The sequence below is a fragment of the Adiantum capillus-veneris genome, chromosome 4 (genome assembly GCF_014529385.1).
Source record: "Adiantum capillus-veneris isolate H3 chromosome 4, ASM1452938v2, whole genome shotgun sequence".
NCBI lineage: Eukaryota > Viridiplantae > Streptophyta > Polypodiopsida > Polypodiales > Pteridaceae > Adiantum > Adiantum capillus-veneris.
The window spans coordinates 149,680,861-149,705,261 of NC_140934.1; the positions used below are offsets into that span (position 1 = coordinate 149,680,861).

Sequence of the window (24,401 nt, forward strand, 5' to 3'; positions counted from 1 at the left end):
AACATGCTTGCAGAGTGCAGCATGACCACTCGAGTCCTCTTTGCTGAGCACGTGTTGTGCCATGTTTTCAAAAGTTGTTAAGAGGGTCATTAGCTGCACAGACTTTCCAGATTGCCAAGGAGGTTTTGCAACGACAACGTATGATTACTAGCGCTCACCTCAATGGGGAACCGTGCTCTTATGCCATCTATGGACCATATGGCATGCTACAAACTTCAGCCTATGCTGTATGTTCTTCACCTTAGGAAGGCCATTCATCAGTGAACATGGTGATTATGTTGATGTTACATTTCCCTCCCAAGGAATCAAAATTTTATCCCAAAAATTAGTTTGTACGGTGATAAGTGTCGCAAGACTTGTGCTAACTTTCAGGAGGAATTCACTTTTGGCTTTAGGTCACATAAACAAGCGAGGGGGCTCTTCTGCCTCCTTGTGGAAAGAGGAAGAGCAATTATCTAGCCAAGCTTTAGGCAGAGATCTATGAGTTGTTCGTGAGTCAGGATAGTGAAAGGCTTGGAAAAGGGGCCAAGAAGATATGTCAATCATGCCACCTGAATCTTGGCATGAGTATGTGACATCTTTGTTAATGTACCAGTTTAACCCCTCCTCATTTCAGCCATTATGTTCTCAGCCAGACTGTAGCAACTTGTCTGTGAAATAGTTTTGAATATGTATTTCTCTACTTAATGTTGAATACTGGTTTTTACTCTTATTATTACCCTCCTCTACATCGGCTGTGTAACCCCTCTCACAATCTTGATTGCATAGTCACTTATTGCTGATGCAACATTCAATTTAGTTGACTAAAATAGACCCTTTAAAAGTTTTATAAAAACTCTCTCTCTGGGAAAGAAGTGCAGCCTGTTGTTCCCACAATCTTTCATGGGCTGATGATTCCCATGGACAGTATGGGGCCTTTCTCTACACCTCAGGGAACGCAGCAGCTTCATCCAAAATGGTGCAGCTTTCTATGGCCACGAGAGCTGTTTCCTGCACAGAGTTTAGAGGTAGACTGCCAGGCAATGGTTCTTGACGGATATTCCACACAACAGAAATTTCTACCATGAAGGAACTGCTCTGGTAGCAATGTAAAGGACCGCCCAAGGGTATCCTGGGTCGAGGATTGAGTCCCATTCTCCATCTAACATAACAAAAATGGATACTTCTCGCGCCACAAGAAATCATTTAAACCTGTTCTGCATGCAATGCCCAACTGATGAGATCGATCTTGTCCCGACTCCCAATTCAGCTACCATCGATGATCACACTTGGTGCAAAATAATGCTAAGCTGGATGAGAGCTTGTCTTGTAAACCGTTTAGATAGCTGTTCTGTGCCTATTGTCTTGCTCCTACCATCATGTCAAAAAAGTAAATCATAGTTTACAGTGCAATAGCATAGGCATCTTTTAGATTGGTTCTCATATATGCCAAACGAAATAACATAAAATAAAGGTTAAGCGGTTTCAAACTTCAACACGCTCATGTAATGACTGCTGACTGATCTAGTGCAGTATACTTGAAATTGGCTCTAGGTGTAAGATATGTTTGTATTATCTTATATATCTGGTGATGAATTGTTGCAAGCTTCATCTCTGTCAGATGGCATCTGTCATGTCTTTGTGGACAAGTATGCTGATTTGAAGAAAGCAGAGAAGATAGTTATAGACGCTAAGGTCGACTATCCAGCTGCTTGCAATGCAATGGTGAGGGCTTTTTGATGCTTGTTAGGATTTTATTTTCTCTCTTCGAGACTCTCTCTTATTTTTTCGAATTGAGCAGGAAACTTTGCTTGTGCATGAAGATCTTGTTGAATCTGGAGCAGTTGGTTACCTTGCTTCATCACTCGAGTCAAGAGGCAAGTTATCAGGAAGGAGCGTTTCTTGCGTGTGTTATGTTGTGCAGTGGCTCAAAGGAGGGGATTTTTTTGCAGGTGTTAAAGTGTATGGTGGCTCAAAAGCCTCAGAACTGCTGAGCGTGCCGAAAGCAGCAGATTTTCATTTTGAGTACAATGCTCTAGCTTGCACTGTGGAAGTTGTTAAGGATGTCTATGCTGCGATAGATCACATTCATTCATATGGAAGGTAAGCTACAGCTGTTGCAGTATCTGTGGTAAGCTTCATGAACATCTGTTAAGTGTTTGCCAAAGTTTCTATGCTTCTCAAAGACTCAAGATGTTGCTGCTTGGTTGCAGTGCCCATACAGATTGCATTGTCACTGAAGACCAAAAGAATGCAGAAGTCTTTTTGAATCAAATAGACAGGTGCAAGATGGGTTTGCCTTATGTCTTTCATTAGTGTTGAGATCGTTGTGATTCACTTTCTTCTTGGTAATAGCCCTGCTTGAAGTACAATTGTCTATTATAACAGCACTCTGGCTATGTGGCATAGGACCGACGTGAAGGTGTCAGATGGCAACGAAACTTTGCAGGGGTGGGCAATGCATGAAACCCCCACCTATGTAAAGTTGCATTGCAATCTGAGTCCGACTCCTTGGTCTTTTGCTGCACCATTGCCATATCTGCTTACAAAGCAGTTAGTATTATAGATGCTTGAAGAGGATACTAGTGTGACATAGACAAAGAGAGTTTGGTTTCCTGTCTGCAGATTTTTGAGCATTTTGGATAAATGAAGTTCAGGTTATGAGCTTTTTGAGGCTAGTTGCATTCAATGCTATCGGTTTTAGGTTGCGTATGTCATATTCTCTGTTTGTTTTGCAGTGCTGTAATTATTCATAATGCGAGCACAAGGTTTTGTGATGGAGCTCGGTTTGGACTTGGAGCTGAGGTAATACTCCATCCAATCTTATAATCCCTCTTCATGTATAACAGTACATGCGAATACACACTTGTCACACTCATGCTTTCATACAATTCATACTCAAAACTCAATCAATTATTAGTGATACCCCACACACATGCCATGAGAGAAATATTATGAGAGAGAGCTTTTGGATGATACCTTGTAAAATTGGGATCGCGGATGTGTAACCACTTGCGGTGAGTGGTCAGATGACAACCACAAAATTTTGCACGCTTAGATACCTTATATTCCAAAATCAATTGAAAATAAGTAATAAAAATTGAATTGAACAAATTGAAGGGAGATGCAGAAGAAGATGTCCGAGTGGGATGCCCCTGTCACCATTGCATGTGCGAGTGTGCGTTATTATGTAAGAACACGCAGCATACGATTTGCAGTATCTGTGTGAACTCCCTGAGCACTTGAAATTGGAGGGACCTTTCATTTAATTGTATCCAACTAAGCGATATAAACAAATTCCCAACCAGAAGCTTTGACAATGGCGGTTCAAGGCCCCCGGCTTGCGTGTACATCTTCTCCATCTCCGTTCACTTAGTTCAATTCAGTTTTGATGACTTGTTTTCAATTGATATTGAGATATAAGTTGTAGTTCTCATTATCTGTTATCCAACTACTTGCCACAACATAGAAGGCAAGGATCTCTTTCTGGTGTAGGCCCTTTTCATGACTGTTGCTTCAATAACTTACATTCCCATCATGCCACAGGTTGGAATAAGTACAGGTAGGATCCATGCTCGTGGTCCTGTAGGAGTGGAAGGTCTACTCACGACAAAATGGTGAGGTTTATTTACATTTGTAGATAAGGTTCGTCGGCTTGATGATGATTGCATTTTTCTTTGGCTGTCCTTAGCAACAGTACTTTTTCACATTTTGAGACACTATCTTAGGTATACACCGCTTACATTCGTCTCTTACTCTCTGTGTGTGTGCGCGCGCGCATGTGGCAGGTTGCTACGAGGGACTGGACAAGTTGTAGACGGAGACTGTGGGGTGACCTATCTGCATAAAGAGTTGAATATTGCAGATGACAAAGGCACCTTGCATTCTAAGGATTCTCTTTCCAATGGCACTGCTTGAATGCCTCTGATCGCAAAGAGGTGTTTACAAAGGTTTTCAATTGTATATACCAGCCTGCTTATATAAAAAAGCACCTGAAGGGCAAGACCCAAGGTGAAAATAAGAGAAAGTTACACCACAGAGGAATGTAACTACAAAAGTATTTTGTAGAATGCAATTGCGGGGCGAAGCCTAGGGGTTTGCACAAATATATTGTAATGTTTGTGCTTGTTCCAAGCAGATCTGCCAATCTCATCAAGCGGAGACAATTTAGAAGCTTCTAAGAAAATGGGAAATGCGGACTAATTTATGAGGAGCTATCTATGTCTGTGGTCCGAAGTTAATGCAGCTCTGACTCAAAACCAGAAGAAGATGGAAGGTTTAAAAGAGAGGAATCATGAAAACCAAGGAAGCCCTCAAGCCCTTGTCATGTCTGACTGTGGGCTTGTCTTCTCTTCTTTTCCCTCTCTGCTCCTTGCTTGTTCTGAATCTTAGCTTCCTTTACTCTTGGTATTATGGCCTGCCTCCTGATACTTAATTTCAATTCAAACTATTGTAGTTGTGTTGGGCATTCGAATAGAGTCTTGTTTTGGTTTTGCCTGCTGTTTACCCTCCGTTGGTTGTGTGATAAATCCCAACAAAAACATGCTGCTTTGAACTCGGCCTCAGTAGAAGAAAAAGCAATGGAAGTTTATGACTACTTGAGTGAGTAGTCGTGGAATGCACATGATAGCTAGTTCTTGGGCAACAAAAATTAACTCTTAAGGATGGTCTGTTGGTTCCCCCGCCCTGCCCCGCCCCACCCGAAGTAACAAGGCAAAAAGACAAGGATTGTTTATTGAGAAACACTAACATGGCAATATGGCTTTTTGATTATTATTGATTCACAAACGTGGTTCTGACCAAAAGTAGATACATGCACTTGTTACATTTATAGGCACAAGTTCTGCATCGCTTACTTCTAGGACAGCTTCTTGAAGTGCCTCCATAAACCATTCAAAGAAACCCTCGTTGATTTTATTGGTTTAGGAAAGGTTTACAACATCAATCCAAATCGCATGATAATTGCATTTCTCAATAGTTACATTTTTAGGGCTTTAGTGCTCTCAGTCACATTTCAAGATGTATGCTACTAAGACATAACATTCTACAACTTGCTATCACAGAAAATCAATAAGCCAATTTCTCAAGCATTAAAATAAATGACATGGCATGATGAGAGCCCGTGTAAATTAGTTTAGTCATCTCCTAATAAATGCGAACAAGTAGCCCCTTTGAATTGTTATTTTAGAAAATATGCAAATTTGAATGAGAGCAACACATGATGTTTGTATAATGCTTTTTTTGGCTACTCACACGTGGCATGTCGCTTTGTAATAACTCCAATTATTCTTGGTTGAGACCAGATTGGATGGGCAGTTGTCTTCTATCAAGATCAACTAAATTGATCGAGGAAGAGTAGCATCTGTTAGCAAGAAGAAAAGATGGTTGGGTTAATTGATTTATTCTTTTCTTTGCATGGCCTACCTTAAGTCATATAATTACCATGTTTGCCAGCATTTCCTGCTAGCAAGATATGACAACGGTTGATTTGGGTAGAGTAACATCTTCAGAGCCGATAGAACTCATTATTAGCTTCATATTAATGTAACCTAACATCATACAGAATTGCAATTAGGGATCTCAAAACATCGACTTTTTTTTTTCCGCCTCTTAAAATTGTTTCAATTTTTGCATATAGAAAATTAATGTAAATTTTAAATTGGTGACTATTGTAGTTATGGTGAATATATTGTAGCATGTAAGATTATGGCTAAGATAAGAGATTCTTGGAATATGTCGATTTTTGATACACATCAATAGTTTTTTAGCGTTATCATTGATGAGATTTCTGAAATTTATGCGTGTTGGTGCCCTAGATGCAACTACCGACAATTTCCACCTGTTGTACTAATGGGCAAGTAATGTTGTATGATTGCTGTAGAGGTTTAAACGTTGAAAACAATTCATGATGTTTTCTCTGTCACAATGTGCCTCCTTAGCTCATCACCTCAAACTTTGTTGTTGCTATGAGGTTTTGGAAGTGTATCCTCCTCACATACAAAAGATTTAAAGATAACATATCCATTTGGTTGTTTAAGCTGCAAGCTGGTCGTCTTCTCGATACTGTTGGTAGTTCCTAGTTGCAGTACATGAAATGTCACATCTAGCTGCTCTCTTAGTATATTGTACATTTTACCAACTAAAATGATGCGATGGTTTAATCGTATCAAATTGCACAATAGTCCCCTTTTCAGTAGCTTCTTGTCTTAGATACTTTACCACCTTTACATCAAGTAAATTGTTATCTACTCGACTTGAATTATCCATATTATCTACACGTGATTACTACATGTTTATTTATTGAGTTTGTGAGCAAAAAAATGATGTTTTTAGTTAGTAAATGAAACCTTTTCTCTCAATCGTTAGGTGTTCTATGATACTTGTTGAAAGAGAAAAGTTAGTTGGTGTAAAAATACATTCTCATGCAATAAAGGGCTAATTTTATGCTAGAACTCAAGATTCACAACATGATGCTAGCTACAAGTAGTTGTTAAGTGTGTTGCTATCAACTAATACTCATATTAAAGATAATGCAAACATAGCTACTAATGCTAGCAAATCACAAACTTGATCCATTTGGATTCCTCGTCTTTTCTCTTCATGTTTACTTCTAACTCAGTCATTCTCTTTCACTCTTTCCCCCCCTCTTTTGGGGCTCCTTATTGTCGCCACACTTATCTCTTTCTTTATCCTTTCCTTGATCTTCTGTTGTCTTCGCTATGAACAAGACATTGCTTCCTTGGCTTTACTCCCAAGTCTATAACGTTGGGCATGTCATTCTTCCTTGCTAATGCGCCAAGGGCTAGTATTACTCTTCTAAATTTTCTTTTCCCCTAGATACATGTGGTTTATTGCATTGATATGTAAAGAAAACACTGTGCAAGTAGTCATTTGCATGTTTTACAAGCAATCATTCACATGTTTTTAGCGTTAGGAATGAATTTAACAAAGCGAATTTCTGTTTGCTTAAAGTACAAACGAATTGTAATAATAACCCAGGTTTATGAAATACAAAATTGTATGGCAAGTAGTCTTCTTTGCACTATAAAAATGGTGAAAATAAGATGGGTTAATCATTGCACGATTAATGAGAGATTAAGATATATCATCATGTTACCTTGCTGACATTGGACATTTAAAAAAAGGCACAAGTGTTCATCACGTCCAAATACATGACATGTTCACCAGTTACTAGAACTAGAAATCACATGTAGCTTGAACATTAGATTTGATACGGTCTAATAACCATTGATATTAATGAAACAATTTAACAACTCAAAAATGGCATTAATCTTGTCTTATTCATTTGTAGTCGAGCACAAAGATCTCAATAAGAGACCAAGCTCCCCAAATAGGATCTAATCATCGTGTTTGATATAAAAAGCTACATAATTTGGTTTCAACATCCAAATTGACACTTTCAAAACTAATCTCGGTACATGAGCACATGTCTCTCAAGAAATGCGAGCTAATGAGAAAGGATCAAACATTGAAATAAGGCCACCGAGAGTCAGTATTCGAACTGCTACCACTTCTGTCACCTTCAGTGTTGGAAAGAATTTGAGTATTCTCATTCAAGCCTCGCACTTCAGGATCAATTAGGGACGATGTAGACCCTTGTGGTGGATGTGTTGATATATGCAACATAGATTCACCCATTGATGTTGATCATGTGAGAAGTATCAAAATCACTCCTCAATTGTATAGGACTTTGGTGGCGGTGTCTCAAGAGCGAAGCTGTGTGTGGATACATATGAGTTGTTTGTGCGGAATTATTAGCCTCCTCTAATACCTTCTCTAATAGAGTAATCTCACCATACAAACCTTGCTCTTGCTTTATTGCATTTGATGAGCCAACAAAGGAATCCGTCATCATAGTCGTCGTCGGATGACTAAGCACATGGTGACCATATTGCTGATGTTGCAAACTTCTAGCAATCTCGTACGATTGATTATCCACATAGGGAGCTTGGGATGCCATGGATGCACCTTGGCTATATTGAGATGTCGATATGATTGGTGATGGTAGGTTTGTCTGATCACAAGCATTTTGCGGCCGATATTGAAAATTCGTAAGTGATGATAATAAGCTAGCTCCGCTTGAAAGATGTGGTTGGATTGTATGGCTTACCTCTTGGTGTCTCTGCTTGTGAGCTAGTGCATGCATTGTCAAGTATTGTTGTGGAGTAAGAACGGGTCGGATGGTTGTGTTAAATTGAGATGGATTGTGTGAGGCTTCATGATTGGAGTTGAAGAAGAAGGGTTTGATATCAGATGAAAAGGAATTCAGCTCTGCAGGACTAGATGCATAATTTGTCGCACGCATGACGGGTAAGCTGTGTGCGCGTAGCAACATAGGGTCATTGCTTGATTGATGAGTTCCCCATGGAGAAATCTCTTGTCCAAGCATGGCAGAGGAATGTAAATTCGCGAGTTTTGATTGGCCGCTGCCAGACAACAAAGCTGGTTGTTGTTGCCGAAGATTTTGAAAATTGGGATTGTTTCGAAGCAAGTGAGCTCGCTCCGGAAAGTTGAGCTTGGCACGAGAACCTCGAAACTTGATAGCGGCATTATCATAGGCAAGCGCGGCATCCTCTGCGGTTTCGAAGGTGCCTAGCCAAACACGGGCAGCCTTTTTTGGATCTCTGATTTCAGCTGCCCACTTCCCCCAAGGCCGTTGCCTCACACCTCGATACCGTCTTTTCCGTGCATGCAGAGCCTCCATGGCCTCATCTTGAGTGGGTTGTGTCTCTTCGACGTCCTCTGCTGCGTCTTGTATCACGTCTCCAGCATCATCAACTGCGATGGCATCCAAGGAAGACCTCTTGATTTGAAGTGTGATATTCTTTTAAGGTAAAGTATAGCATCTTAATTATTCTATAAGTAAATTATTAGGCTATGGATTGTATTATACTATGAGCCTTTGATATTAGGTTAAAAAATATACAGTAGGTTCCATGAGCCCTTTTTCTAAGGTTACTGTAAAAATAAGTGCTACTGATTCATTTATTATATACTAATCACAGATAGATAACAAGGTTTAATGTAGCAGCTTATAATGGCTATTAATAAATGAGATTCCTGCAAATCAATAAAGAGAAAGAGGGCTACCTTGTGCTTGCGTCTGTGGTGTGCCATCACTTGCCAAGCTTGTAGAAAAAGGGGCAGAAAGCTGGCCACCATAGCCACTATGCAAGTCTGTGTGATCATCTGTTGAATGTTTCATTATGCCAGTAGCAGCAGAAGGGAAGTTGGCGCAGAAAAGTTCATAATCATAGCGACTCTGCTTTGACAACGCTGCGAGGGGTGATTGGTCAAAGAGATCGAGCTCGCCGTACTGCTGATCGGCTGCAGCTAGTGGAGGTGGAGGTGATGAGGTGCTAGTGATGGGTGAAGAAGCGCTGGACACATAGGATAAAGCAGATATAATTTTGGAAAGCTCATCCTGGTTATCGTCTTCTCCATGATCAGCTGCAGCTGCTCCAGCAGCTTGCATTGAGATAAGACACATCAAAGGAATCTGGTTGAATTCTATGTGCATGTACCTACTTTCTCTTAAGGGTTAAGCAATGAGCATGCAGCCGCCTAAATCTCTCTCTCTCTCTCTCTCTCTCTCTCTCTCTCTCTCTCTCCCCCGTTTCTAAGAGAGAGAAATGTTGCTCATCAACAATCGTTCGTCGTGTAAAAATAGCGAAGGCTCTATTTATTCTCAAAATCCTAAGGTTCAAGAGACCTTGCTTGAGTTAAAGGGCGGTATTGAGTTTATTACACCTTTGCATGTTGACCTTATAGGCCTACAGCACGATTAGTTAAAATCCAAAGGAATTCCCACACGATGTTTCCTTTCAAGTCGGTGAATTTGGAGCACGTGTGTCTGTGGCCTTATTTACTACACATTCACATGCACGCATGCTTTGCGTAGAGAGAGAGAGAGAGAGAGAGAGAGAGAGAGAGAGAGAGAGAGCATTTTTGCATCATTTGTCCCCGTCATTTTCACAACACAATTTTTTGTTATCCTATGGTGACACCTTGTCATTATCCACAAAATAAAAAGAAATTCCCTTGCACTTCTTAATTCAACATTCCATGTGGTACCATTTTGGATTTCCATCTTAGCGTCTACTACCCATATAAATGCTCCATGTGTTCCTTTTGCTGTCATGTGTAAGCATTTCATTCTTTTTAATAAGATGTTTTGCTTAATAAAATGGATTGCCTCTCTCTCTCTCTCTCTCTCTCTCTCTCTCTCTCTCTCTCTCTCTCTCTCTCGTGGGTTGAGGATGGATGTCTTTCAATTGGTTTTAAGCACTGTTCTGGAAAAGTGTGCCATGAGCCAGTTGAAAAATCAAAACAACCAGTTGAAAAGAGCAGGGCTAGAAAAATACATTTTTCCCAACCGAAGAAAATTAAGGGCAAAACTTGAAATTCTATTGGTTTTAAGGTCAAAATTTGAAGCTTTTGCCGGTATTTACTCTAAAACTTGTGTAAATTTGCCGGTTTTCTTCAACGAAAGCTCAAAATCTAATCGGGATTTTATGATTTTAGCCGGTTAAAATACACTCTACCCCGGTTTTTTCTAACACTGGAAAAGAGGGGGAGAAGGTGTAAATCAGGTTTGAAAATTGAAGAAAATAGTGTTATCTTTTACAAAATATCGTTAATTTTAGAAACTTTCCTCGTCAAATCTACCCTAAAGCGAAGTTTGTGAAATTGATTTTCGAACGCCGGCTTGAAGTGGCTTTTCGATTTTATTCAAAGCAAAGGTCTTTCTTAACAGAGGAATGTCCTCCCACCATTTTTAACAATACTAAAACTAAAACATTGCCTTAGAAGAGGGGAGAAAGACGTATAATTTATTTAGTTATTTTTCTTTGTTTAGTTAGTGAATGGATCCCTTGTTCAAAGGTCACATTGACTTTCCTTAGATTTTGTTTCAAAATGCTTATGTTACGTTTCACTTTATTTAATCTATCCTACTAAACAAGGGGGAGGGCTCAACCCCCCCCCCCCCCCCCCCCCCCCCCCCACCCCCACGTTACATGGCGTGAGCTCTTTCATCCGATATGTGTGTGCCCTGCAAACCCAACGCTCAACGCGTGCAGAGAGAGAGAGGCGGCCGAAGGCGATCGGCTATACTAATCAAGATAAAATCTAAATACAAATGAGATCACGAAATCATTTTGTGGATGTAAAATATTATTTTGACTTTCAAAGATTAGCTTTGTGCGCTCTTTATATTATATTTTTATAGAGATAATCTCAAGTTTAATAAGATCATGAGGGGGATTGCTCTTGGAAGATCATCGTGACTTGTGCTACAAGCACACTTTTGTGTGTGATCATTAGTGAAAGAAAAACATGCTTAGAAAATAACACTTGGAAGAGAGAATAAGTTTTTAATGCTGTGGGAACACTCTCAAGAGACTTTCAAAGATCTCTACTTTGACGAGTCTCGAACTCAAGACTTGTTAGTCAAAATTCTCTCTCTCTCTCTATCAAAGAAACATCTCATTTATAGAAAAGCTTTTGAAAATGGGGGGCCAAAATACTCAAAATAGAAACACAGGGCAATTAAATATTGAAAATAATCAAGGGAATTCGTACCCTACAACCAAAGGGTCTAATTAATTTATCTTGAAGATGCTCTAAATTGTGTGCATCCAGCTTGTATATTTGAGTAAGAAACGTGGCAAAATATGTGGAGATACCTTAGGTGAGAGGCAAATGTGGTGATTGTGATATATGCAACACAAGGAAAAGTCCTAACATAAAGCTAAAAGGAAGGTGAAGGGGTACCCTTCTATCAAACAAAAAAGTATTAAATTTGGCCGGTTAAGACTCGTATACCAAAACCATTGCCTTGCCTTGCCAGCCCCTTTCTGTGTTCATAATGTGTGGTCAAATTTGCACGTGTTTTTTTCTCTTATTGCCACGCTCCCTTGGACCCTTCCTTTTTTGTAAACACTTCAACTCTCCTTTTTCTCTGTATTCACACCTAGCTAGGTCCCTGTTCCCACAACCCCACTAGCTACTTCTCTCATCCCACTAGCTACTTCTCCAAGTTATCACCCAAATGGGATGAGCACCTCAAATCCCTCGTTCCTCTTATTTTCTTCTTTACATCATTCATCCCCAAACAAATGCTCTCTCTCTCTATCTATCTATCTATCTATCTATCTATCTCTATATATATATATGTATATATATATATATATATATATATATATATATATATATATATATATATATATATATATATATATATATATATAGAGATAGATAGATATATATTCTTGGTGTAATTCCATTTACAACTTTTTGAAATTATGTGTCATATTGGATACTTAAATTTGGATAGGATGCTTTTAGGTAAGATACGGTGAGCACGCGTTTGAGGATACAAAGAGCTTTAGTAAGTGGCAAACTTCTGATAGCATCAACTTCCTTGCCATCCATCTAGAGCGTGGTTTTGCCCATCGAACTATGAGCACTCACACAACATTGTGGTCCCTCTTACAACAATGTTGTCACCCTATCACAACTTTGCCATTAACCATCTCCCCCATTCTTCCCTTATCGTGTAGCAAATTTGCAACTTAGCTCGCAAAAAATTTGGGAGGAAGAGAGCGCAGAGACAAAGAGAGGGAGGGAGACAGAAAGAGAGCTAGATAGGTGCCACGCCCTCGCTTGTCAACGATGAGTTGTCACACCTGGATACTTGATTCGGGTGCTTCTTTGCATGTTACTCCACATAGAGAGTGGTTTACCATGCACAAATTTGAGAGAAAGAGAGCTAGATAGGTGCCACACCCTCGCCACTTGTCTGTGCCTTGTTCTAAAGTTGATGTGGTTCCTCCCTTTCTTCTAGCTTATAAGACGATCTTGGCTTGTGGGGTCTAGTGTAAGGGACCCCATAAGGGACAATTTACAAACTAAACAAAGGCAATCAAAGATTTGTAAGCCTTTCTCACTTCTTCTCTATGCCATGCTTTACCATGCCAAAAATAGAAAGACCTTACCTTCAATTTTGTTTAATGATTTTAAAATATCTCCAAATTCCAAATAGAACACCACTAGTTTATAGATTTGGGTGCTGTATTCAGTATTGAGAAATCATGAAGGATTCTTATTTTCAGTAAGAAAACCAACTGGGTCAAATGTTTCTTTCGGTTTCATTAATGAGGATCTGGAAAGATACCTTGAATTTCTTTGAAGAGGAAACTAGGAGGAGGGGGCAGGTGCAAGTCGAGTGGGGAATTGCATGTGGTGCTAGGTGAGTGTACGTGTGGATGGCAATGCCAAGTGGAGATAGTCGTGGGTGACAATAGTGATACTGAAGGATTGGACCCTTTTTTTTTGGGGGCGGGGCGTGTGTGTGTGTGTGTGTGTGTGTGTGTGTGTGTGTGTGTGTTTGAGTATAGGTCAAAATTCACCTACAGGAAGCGGAGACACAAACCAAGCAACATTTGTTATGACAATTAGAAAATTGGCATTGTTTGAAGATAAGGCATGAAGAATTAGCACAATATCTTTTTTTGGTTTGTTAAAACAACCCTTAAGGAAATTGCTAGAAAGGTGAACAACAAAGGAGTGCAACGTCTTGTCTTGCCCACTTATGGGACGACATCAGTCTGAACGGGAGAGAGGCAGACTTGATGGCTACCCAGTCCCACCTTAATGGCACGAAGAGGTTGCCTATTAACAAAGTCTTAGATAGACTGGGCAGTCTAATAATGTCCATTAGCGCTCATAACTATGAGTGGAAAACGTGGCAATGGCCATAGAACAGCCAGTTTCTTAAACCACACCCCAAGGGAATTTACTTAGGCTTGATGTATAGGGCCGAGTGGTTTGTCCCCTTGAATAAATAGTGGGGCACGTAGTGGCCAGAGGCTTGGTGCTTGGTGTCTACAAAGAACATATGGAACCCTCAGCTTCCCTTGTCCATGAAGATCTTTTTGTGGAAGGTATTATGGGGGGCTCTGCCAACCAGTTTCAAGGTATTAGCTCGAGGTATCGCCTCGATAGGTGTTCAGGTTGCAGAACTGCTAAAGAGGACGTGCCCCACTTATTCTTGGAATGTACTTAGGTGGTTAGGTTCTGCTGCTGTCACCATATTTGGAAGGCCAGGAATGGCCGTGTGTTTGCCCAGGATCTCTCTCAAGCCAACTATGCAAAGACCATCCAAGCTAGCAAGGTTATTATTCAGGGGATTGGAAAATACAGAACCTTTGACAAATGGAAGTGGATAACTCTTAGCGTCAGGTCTATGACATTTTGAGGGTTGACTGTTAGTCTTCAATGAAATATATGTGGCCATGGCTCGGATTGAGCATGGTGCTGATGTAATGGGTTCTCTCATTTTAATATAACCCCTGAGACATGTGGGTGTGGCTGAGTGGACGTAATCCCGTAAAACTAGTCGAAGCAAAGCTTTGAATGATAAAAAAACAAAAACCTAACATATTGTGAGATTTGCCCAAAAAAAAAAATCCTTAGGGAGAAGGAACTCAATTATTATGACAACTAAAAAGTTGACATTGTTTGAAGATAAAGCATGAAAAATTAGCACTCAAATTGTAAGGTACTTTTTCTTTCACCATTTATGGCAGGTGAGGAACTGCTGTGTGTTTGAGGGAGACCTTGATGTAGCAAGCTTCTTAGAGATTATACAAGAAAGCAAAGTGATGATCTATATGGTCAGAAGCAAGAAAGACTCAAGAGACTGGTCTAGGGTTATCCATGGCATGTCTGAGATGTAAAAGCCTAGAACTATAGTTCATCGGTTATGATTAGCCTTGGTGAGAGGCGGTAGACATCCATTTTGTAATCTTTAGCACCTCAAGGCTCGGCATGAGCTTGAGGCTTGTTTGTAAATTTTATGTTTGGAAAAAAAAAGTTGAAAATTCACTATGATTTTAAAACATATGATATCACAATAAAATATTATGTTTTTTAATTTAAATTTATAATATATTTTAAAAGCATAAAAAATAATGTTTGACACAATACTCAAGCCCCTCTTTAAAAAAAAAGGTATACAAATGTCAACACCCTCCTACAAAAGCCTTTAAAAAAAAACCAAGATTAATACCATTAGCTTGCCATGTGGTACTAATCCGTAAGCTTTATTTAGTGGTCGAGAGATGCACCCGAAATCTAACCCTTTACTGAGGACTACTTATGTACTCCAAAAAGATAAAGCATGAAAAGTTACAAAAAGAAATATTTTTACCTTGGTAAAACAAGCCATAGGAGAGGAGGAGTGATGGACATGTGCTCTCTGTTAAAAGTATTGCAGACCAAAACAAATCATGTCCTTTGTGTTTTCTTTCCCAGCTTTTAAAAAAAAGAGGAAATTTAATAGTTTAAGCATGTATACATATTTTTCAAACTTTATAAAGAACATTTTGTTTTTTATCTTTTTTTTTTCCGATATGTAGTTTTCAAAATCATAAATGGTAGAAATGTAAGTCAAGTGATACTTTTGGAGATGCTAATATGTTTCAACATACTACCTACTCCATCTTCGCTTTATTTAAACCATTTGTAACACATCGAGTGCAACAACCAAGAAAATAGGAGCTATAACATGCAATTGTGTGGCTCATTAGAAACGAGCTTTTACTTAGTATAAGCAAATATATTTTCTTTGAAATGAAAGCTATATAATCCCGCGGCCCCGCCCCCGGCCCCCAACCCCAAAAAAAAACCAAAAAAAAAAGTATCGGATTTTTGTTTCCATGAGTAGTGGGGACAAATTTTGCTACCCAATGAGACTTTATCGACATGATTCTTCTTAGAGTCGTAACCAATAGGTGTGGCAAACATTGTTCTTGGGTTTGATTTAAAGAAGTAGTAGTCACTCATTGCAAGACAAGATCATTATTTTTTATCACTATTTGGAGTAGAATGTGTTGTGGTAACTTTTGACACTAGCGTGCATAAAGCATCCCATTGGGCAATAAACCAAATGCATTCATGCCATTCAAGTCAAAAAAAGAGACTTTGTATCAATCTTGGTTCTATGTTGAATGATAGATTAATGGTCCTATGTTGATGTAGACCAAAATCGGTCTAGTCTTCCTTGGACAAGCTAACAAACTTCCTTTGATATAAATTTGAATGAGAAGATTCATCATTAAAACGAATGAAAGGATTCGATCTTGTGATCTTGCTAGTAGCAGGTTTAGAAGGAGGGCCTTTAGATCAATGATAGGAGCGATTAAAAAAAAAAAAAGCCCTAAAGAAACTACTTGTCCAAAAATGTTAATGGAAACAAAGAGAGCCATATGCAAACATCATGACTCAAGGAAGATAAGAAAGAAATGTGCCAATTGGAGTTCCAACTGATTATTATTTCTCATCATCCTATGCATATGTGGCAAGGAGTATTTCACCACAACCTTCTCAACCACACCATCTATGCCCAAGGTCGACCACATATACAAGATACCAACGGTTTCGAGTTTCTATCAATATCTCTCAAGTCTTTGGGGAGACCCAGTCATGCATATGGCTAGCTCAAAACATTTTTGACAAATAAGCTTTGGAATTGGCATCAATTCAAAGTAATAAGCAAGTTATGGAAAAAGGAAACGGCTTGGAAAATAGAAAATTAATATTTTAGGGATCTACCTATGTCATGGAAATCGCCTATAAACTTTTAGAATAGCGGAATTAAGAAGAATTAAAGTGAGCATTTTGTGACATTACTTTGAGAACATAGAGGGTGAACTTAATTGATGGTGGCAACATGAACATAGTACTTAATTAACTTGGCATGAACAATACTTTTGCAAGAGAGAGTATTAGAGAACGTGACAATAGGTAAGGACCGGATTTACTTGGAGCCGGTCCCTCCTCCAAAAGGTGTTTGTATTATAGATTCTCCCATCAAGAGAGACTTGGTACAATACAATCTTTGTGTACCTTGTGTCCTTGGTGATGCTATGAAGATGGAAAGCTTCATGCATCACGAGCATAACATAAACTTTGTAAAAAACATTAACTATTCCAAGCCTCAGTTCCAAGGCCTCAAACACCTCCGAAGGTGGAGAGAGCTAGCGGGGAATGAGGGTAGGGAAGAGGAAGAAGAATCATTCATAGGAGAAAGAAATAGTTCCTCATTGTTAACCCTCGTGGCTCACGGACACCCTATCGCCTACGACGGACACCGTAACCGTATTATTTATTTAAGTAGAGTCAGGCATCGGGCTTGTCGGTCCAATAGGGAAAGGTAGAGTGATCGCCGATGAGAGGCGCACTCTAACACTAACATGCTAGGGTTAGTTGGCTAAGCATGGGCGCCCAAGTGTGAATGGGGTGAGCTCACATAAAAGCCAATTAAACCTAAAATTGAGTCATTCTCTCATTGTGCAATAGAAGCGGCTCTTGCTCCATCTCCACCTTCTCCTTCACCATCTCCTTGTGTGTGTGTGTGTGTGTGTGAGAGAGAGAGAGAGAGAGAGAGTGAGAGAGTGTGAGAGTGTGTGTGTGATCGAGCGTTGCGGCGGCACGACGGCGGCGAGGCGGTTGAGCGCGACGTAGCGGCGTCTCCTTCTTCTTCGCGGCGAGGAATCCTCTACGGCAGGAGCATAAGGTGGTGAGTGACACACCATTGCCCTCTTTGAGCTTACTAGTTAAACTAGTTGTGTGCTTGGAGCCGTCTGCGGCTCGCACACGGTGTATCGGCAAGTCCCTTGCTTCGACAGTGCGGCAAGGAGCGCACATTTTTGGCGCCGCTGCCGGGGAATAGCCTTGCACTAAGCCCAAGAGGCACTTTGTGCTTCTTGTATGAGTGGTTTGCAGTAGGAAAGAAGAGGGAGAGGAAGGCATATTTTTTCTGCAAGTTGTTAATTCTGTTTTTCTGCTGCGCACAGTTTGCATTTTCTGTTTTTCTGCTGCGTACATTTAGTATTAGTTAGACAGTTAGCAAAATTCTGTTTTTCTGTTTACACACAGTTAGCATTAGTCACACAGTTAGCATTTCTTGCGTTTTTTTGTATTTTCTGCATTTTCTGGTTTGCACTGCACAGTTCTGTCAAGTTTCAATTTCTGCATTTTCTGTGTTTTCTGGTTTGTGCACAGTTAGACGCACATTTAGTTAATTAAGTAGGCTAGTAATTATGTGAGACAGAAAGTAGGTAGGTGAGGTCAATGCGCACCAAAACGTGTACCAAAAAAATAAAATAATTAAAAAAAAAATAATAAAAAAAAATTTAAAATTTTTTGAAAAAAAAATAAAAAAATAATTTTTTTCCCGAAAAACAAAAACGTGAGTGAGGGGGAGGTTAAATTTTCGAAAATAAAAAACGTGAGTTATTAAAACGGACGGGTTGGTTTATATAAAAGTTAGATCGGGATCATTTCCCCAAGCCCAAGCCCAAGCCCAGGCCCAGGCCTCAGTCCTCAGTCTTATGGTATATACTAGACTCACTCTTATATATATACCCTACCCCCTCAAGAGGGAATGAGAGCATGTGGGACAAGTCCTCCACTCTCCTCCCTTCTCTTCCCACTTGCACCCTTAGACTTGCTAGTTGGAGCCTAGTTCCCCAGCTAGGAAAAGACTGTTTCGGGCTTTTCTGGAGCAAAATAGAACCAAACGGTGGGCTGTAAAGCACAGCGCGTCCCTCCTAGCGATACGCTCGTTTCGAGCTATCACACGGCCCATTCCACGACACGCTCTAAAAAATCTAGCAAAAAAACAAACAAAAAACACGCAAAAAACTAGTCACAAGGCCTCCTAGAGCAGCTTTTTGACACCTTAGGGTATCAAAAGCACATGCACTTACGCTCTGGGCGGGTGCTAGAACACGAGCATATTGAGGGTGCCTCTGTTCATACGGACACCCATTACCCATCCACGATAGGCTCTAGACCCTCAGCGGGGACACAAGGTAGCACCACCCAAGACCCTAAAATAGCCGCTAGTGATTCCTCCTCCGACTCAGAAATCATGGAAGCATACCCTACCCAAAACACTGAGAGAGAAGGCCATGCACCTCCCGAAGCTCCACAGCCTAGTACTAGTATGTTTAGCCGTTTCATGGAAACATTAGGTAGAGCTACTCGCTCGGAACCTGATGCAAATGAAGCACACGAAGGGGGTGGGGAAGTGGACTCTCCTTTCACATCGCACGTGGACCCCACACCCCCAAAGAGTGTCCATGTGGATATCCTGCCAACTTCTTACCAAGAAGGCCCTGTTGAGCTGCCTCCTTCAGAAGTTCCCTCTAGAGTACCGTTGGTGACAAGTAAAACCACGGGGAGCAACATTGCTTCTACCTCACAAGAAACCGTTAACACGTCGACTCTAGAAGGATTGTTTATTAATGATCATTGGACATACGACCTCCACACTGAGGTGTTGACGGATCTACACTCTGGCCACGCCTACCATGTAGTATGGATAGAGATTGTACGATCCACCTCTAGTGCCACGAGCCTCGAAGATCAACAGAAAATGATCTGTAATGTTATCCATGGCATTATTCAATCAGAAAGGCAAAACCGAGGGGTAAATATACTCTCAACTGGCCCCATGAGATTTCTGGATACGAGCAAGGCTCAACAGCCTACTCTATCACAAATGGAGACTCCTCTAATGAGCCCCATGGACCCATCTTACGTCATTTCACCTGGGGTATCTATGCAATCTGAGCCTCCGAGCGACAACTTTAGCTTCCCTAACTTGGCTCAACCCTCTATTAAGGAAAACACAGTGCTCACTCCAGGGATAAGCCTGACAGAGAATGTACCGATGACATCTACGGTTAGCGCAGTGCCACTACCTAGTGTCGTAGTACCTAATATGGGGCCTCGACCGTATGTGCCTCTAGCCCCTTATGCACACATGGCCCCCACACCTCCAATTGTACCACTTGTTTATGCTCCTCGAGTGCCGCTCCCTAGCCCTTATCCAAGTGGACCTATGCCCGGTTATGTTCCATATCCTGCATCATCCACACATATGCCAAGACCGGTACCCGTCCCTCTCCCACATATGATTCCAAGAGTACCTCCATCGGCCCTACCTCCTCACATAGGTGACTTGGCAGCGTTTGCTCAAACCATAGGTCGATCTATCGCGGAAAATATGCGTCATGCATCTGATAGAGAGCCTAGAAGTAAGGCAGTACAAATTGCCAAACTCACGCAAAAATTCAATGGGGACGAAGATGCTAGAAAACACATTGAAGTGTTTGAACAAGTATGTGATTCCTTAGGGGAACGCAACGAACTACATAAGTGCAATGCCTTAAGCTTGACATTAAGTGGGAAGGCTGGAGATTGGTATAAAACCCTAAGGGTGGACGAGAAAACAATCTACCCTACCCTTCGAAGGTTGTTTCTAAAAGAGTACATACGAGAAGGTGTGCTTTGGGGTGTAGCATCTCAGCTACAGAAGGCCGAACGTAAGGAAGGAGAGTCAGTAAGGGACTTCATTAGTCGTGTAAAGCACTTAAACTCTCGCTGCCCTGTAAATGAGCGCTTCAACAATAACCAACTGCTTGATCGATTCATTCGAGGGTTGAGGAATGAAGGAATCTATAATGGACTAGTGATTAGAGGTATCACAACCTGGGAAGATGTCACTGCCAATGCAATCCAATTAGAGGACAACTTGATGATAGCAGGCATGAGGGTGTCTACTGACACGAGATCCATTAGCTCACAAGCCATTGAGTATGAACCCATGACTGCAAAGCCCATTGCCAATGAGCCAAAGGTATTTGAGACATTCTTGACAGACCTCACCAAGGCAATCCAAGAGTCTCTTAAGGATAATCGACCCCCTCAAAATAGTCACATGTATCCAAGAAGGGAGCAACAATGGTGTTCCATTTGCTTAGGTCCACATAGCACTAGTGAGTGCCCTACGTTTAGAGTAAAATTTAATGGAACTTGCAACGCATGTGGTAGGTATGGTCACCAAGCTAAGGATTGTTTAATGATCAAAGGTATGATGGAAAATAGACCACCTGTAGCCTGGACGGATGCGCCTCGAGCTCCTGTATTGATGCCTGCTCCACCTGTTGAGCAACTACCGCAACACATGGTCCCTAGATCTCAAAATGTTGTACAAGTTACACCGCTACCACCTCTTGTGCTAGGACCGCAGCCCCCGCATCCAAGAGTCGCCCCTATGAACCAAGTGGGTTGCGAGCCATCTAATGCTTATGCAGATGGCTATGAGGAGGAAATAGACACTAGTATTGCCTACAGACTTGATACATTGGAAGAGTGTCCTATATACTACATGGAAGATTGTTGGGGGCAAGTCAAGCTGGTTTATCAAGCTGCTGCTCTCGCATCCAGAGGTCAAAATATCAACACCTAGGCTAGGAGGCCACCTCTTCAATGCTACGAGTGTGGTGGACCACATCGAGCAGCGGAGTGCCCTATTAGGCTGCAAAAGAATGCTGCACAGATGCAAATGAATCAAGGGAGCACGTCTGCAATGCCAATACTCACATGTAATCGTTGTGGCATAGATCACTTGATTGCCCAATGCCCCTATAACCCATATGCGCCTAAAATCACACCCCTAAATTTGGTCGAAATTGCTAGTGTGACGTCGCCAATACCACCCGTCGCACCCGCTTATGCGATTACATGGTCCATGCTTCAAGGGCCAGGCCATATCCTCGAAGAGAGAGATACCGTGTCAGTTATCCAAGCAAAGAAAAAGAAGACACGAAGGAAGAGGTCGCAGAATACGGGAAATTCAAAGCCAAGTTCCAAAACAAACATAGGAACAGGAGATGACCCCGTGTATATGAATGACCTCGAGGATGATTCAGATTCAATCGAGACAATGGAGACTAGAACCAATACCACAAAGGGAAAGACCGACAAAGAAAACCGTAACATGGAACCAAATGAAAACCGAATAAGAGAAAACCATAAAGAGCCTCTGAAAACACCACAAGTGTTTCCAAATCCAATCCAAGACCCCCAAGATAAACCGCAGGGGCAAAAACGGAAGAATCGTAAAAAGAAGATTGGGACGTACCCAAACCCAGTAGACGAGATTGAGCAGGTGAAACATCTAAGAGGTTTAGTGGAGGAGACTCAAGGGGAACTAGAACCAGAACCCCTGCATGTCAAAATTCATGACACAGTATTTCCCACGCAAGTTCATCCACCCCACATGAACCATAGACCGTTAGCCATATCTAGTATCATCCAAGAAGGGAGTGAGGACGGGACATCAGAAAGTGAGCATACACCCTTCTTGTTGGAAAGGATGTTTAACGAAGGAATACCTGATCCCATTGAGGAATATGAGATTCCATCCTCACCAGTTCCTAGTCAAGGACCTACACCCTGCAAAATGCCAATGAATGTTACCAAACTAGTGGACTTCATGTCTTCTGAGGTCCGAACCACGATCATAGCAAATCTGTATGGAGATCCTGAGTTATTCCTTGCACGTCGAGCATTCCTTAACGGAGAGCTACGAACGGGATTACCGCAGTTTGCGCAACCAAATAGGCCTGACTCGATTATGATTGATGAGGAAAATCATGTGCAATCACTTGACTTAGATGGACACGAGTCTGTGATCGAGGTACCCATTAACGAATTAGGGCAGTATTTTGAAGGCGACGAGTCTAATGCGACCCTACCCATCACTACCAAGGGATTAACTATAAAGGGAATTCTTGATGGTGGTGCGGGAGTTAGCATCGTTACAAAAGATTGTTGGGAATCCATGGGAAAACCCTGCCTCAGTGTTACTAACATTGTGGTAAAGATGGCAAATGGTACCATAGCCAAACCTATGGGGATGCTCAAGGATCTTAAGATCAAAGTTCTAGGACACAAGGTACGACATACATTCATTGTAATGGATTTCTCTAAACACCCTATGTCATATGAAATGATTTTAGGACGACCATTCATGAGGGAAGCACAAATGGTTCATGATTGGTCTAAAAATCATGTCTATTTGCAATTCCAAGACTCTGTCCTGAGAGTGGATTTGGTGACTGGTAAGGTACACCCCTTAGGGAGTAAAACCATTATTGATCATCGCTCTGACACCACAGTTCACTCGGCCCCACTACAATATTGTTACACTTGTAAGAAGGATACAAACATTGGCCAAGATTCTCCTTACATGGATGTGTTACCGGGTATGACGGAATCAGACAACGTAGACTGGGTACACCTAGCTGCAACCATAGATACCTGGGGAAATAGAGGAACCACTTGGGTCACACCAGAGGGGGAAGAGGTACCACAAATTGCACCTCTGAACATGATAAGTGCCATACATGCATCTTCTAAGGGCAAGGCAATTGTGGACCAATCTGACAGTGACACCGATAGCTCAATAGAAGACTTTGACCAACACGACTCGGACATTGACTCCCAGAGTGAAACGGATTCTGAATCTCATGAATTAGAGAGTGGAGCAAGTTCAGAGTCAAAACATTCGGAAGGACCGAGCACATCAACCGATGATAGCTCCTCCGAGAGTGAAGAGGACACCAACGAGGACTCCTTTAGTGAGCCAGATCTAAATGCAAATCAAAAGCAGGTCTCAAATAAGAAAAAGAAAAACCTTAAGAGGCGTCGATATCGAGCCAATGTACGTGCTAGGATAAAAAAGAAGTGATCCTTAGCAGAATGGCTCAGTTATATAAGAGCATGTGATGCTCATCGAAAATTGGTAGACAATTGGGGTGAATATCTCCAAAATGTTATGTGGTGTAGACCACGACCCATGACATAGCCCAATTAGAGATCATAGACAAGCCAAAGTTGAGCCGCACTGCAAGGAGGCGTCAAAACCAAGAGTTAGCTCGACAACACAAGAAAGCAGGAATGGAAGCACAAACCAAAGCACAACCAGAATCCACAGACTTGCATCCTGCACCAGAACATTTCAAATCTTACACCACAGGGGAAGCAAAGGTTGTGTACACAAAAGCCCAAAGAATACCTATCGATGGGAATAATGGAATCTATGATGGTCCGAAAATAGTTAAAGAAATAGAATTAGCTGACCCCGGTGAAGAATCAAAACCTGTTTTTATTGCCCAAGACCTCACAGAAGTTGAAGAGGCGGTCCTCAAAGAGATTCTCAAGGAATTCAAGGACATATTCGCTTGGACATACCATCATATGAAAGGTGTTCCACCTTCTGTGGTCCAACATACAATCCCTATGATTAGCACTGCGAAGCCGTACAACAAAGACCCTACCCGATGAATCCTAAGTACGCAAAGATCATTCAAGAAGAACTAGAAAAGCTTATCAAATGTGGGTTCATATATCCTATTGAACACTCTGAATGGGTGTCTCCAATAGTTATCGTGCCAAAAAAGAATAGGAAACTCAGGGTGTGCGTGGACCTCAAAAAAGTTAATGCAGCTACTAGAAGAGACCATTACCCCCTACCATAT

The 24,401-nt window shown here is 41.2% G+C and overlaps 2 protein-coding genes across 2 annotated transcripts in view; one reads left to right on the forward strand and one right to left on the reverse strand.

Moving 5' to 3' along the window:
• LOC147460151 (delta-1-pyrroline-5-carboxylate synthase 1-like) overlaps nt 1-4,472 on the forward strand; it is a 31,134-nt gene extending 26,662 nt beyond the window's left edge. The window contains exons 14-20 of the mRNA XM_086511262.1: nt 1,601-1,704; nt 1,781-1,856; nt 1,932-2,082; nt 2,193-2,261; nt 2,718-2,784; nt 3,526-3,596; nt 3,768-4,472. Of these exons, the coding sequence (XP_086367388.1) occupies nt 1,601-1,704; nt 1,781-1,856; nt 1,932-2,082; nt 2,193-2,261; nt 2,718-2,784; nt 3,526-3,596; nt 3,768-3,897 (668 nt within the window). The 3' untranslated portion in view covers nt 3,898-4,472. The remainder of the gene's footprint in view (nt 1-1,600; nt 1,705-1,780; nt 1,857-1,931; nt 2,083-2,192; nt 2,262-2,717; nt 2,785-3,525; nt 3,597-3,767) is intronic.
• Nucleotides 4,473-7,261: 2,789 nt separating this feature from the next.
• Nucleotides 7,262-9,708, reverse strand: LOC147460152 (uncharacterized). Its single transcript, XM_086511264.1, has 2 exons — nt 9,091-9,708; nt 7,262-8,778 (listed from the first exon to the last, which is right to left on the reverse strand). Exons 1-2 carry the CDS (start codon nt 9,518-9,520, stop codon nt 7,631-7,633), a joined length of 1,578 nt encoding a protein of 525 aa, XP_086367390.1. The 5' UTR covers nt 9,521-9,708; the 3' UTR covers nt 7,262-7,630.
• Nucleotides 9,709-24,401: the final 14,693 nt, after the last annotated feature.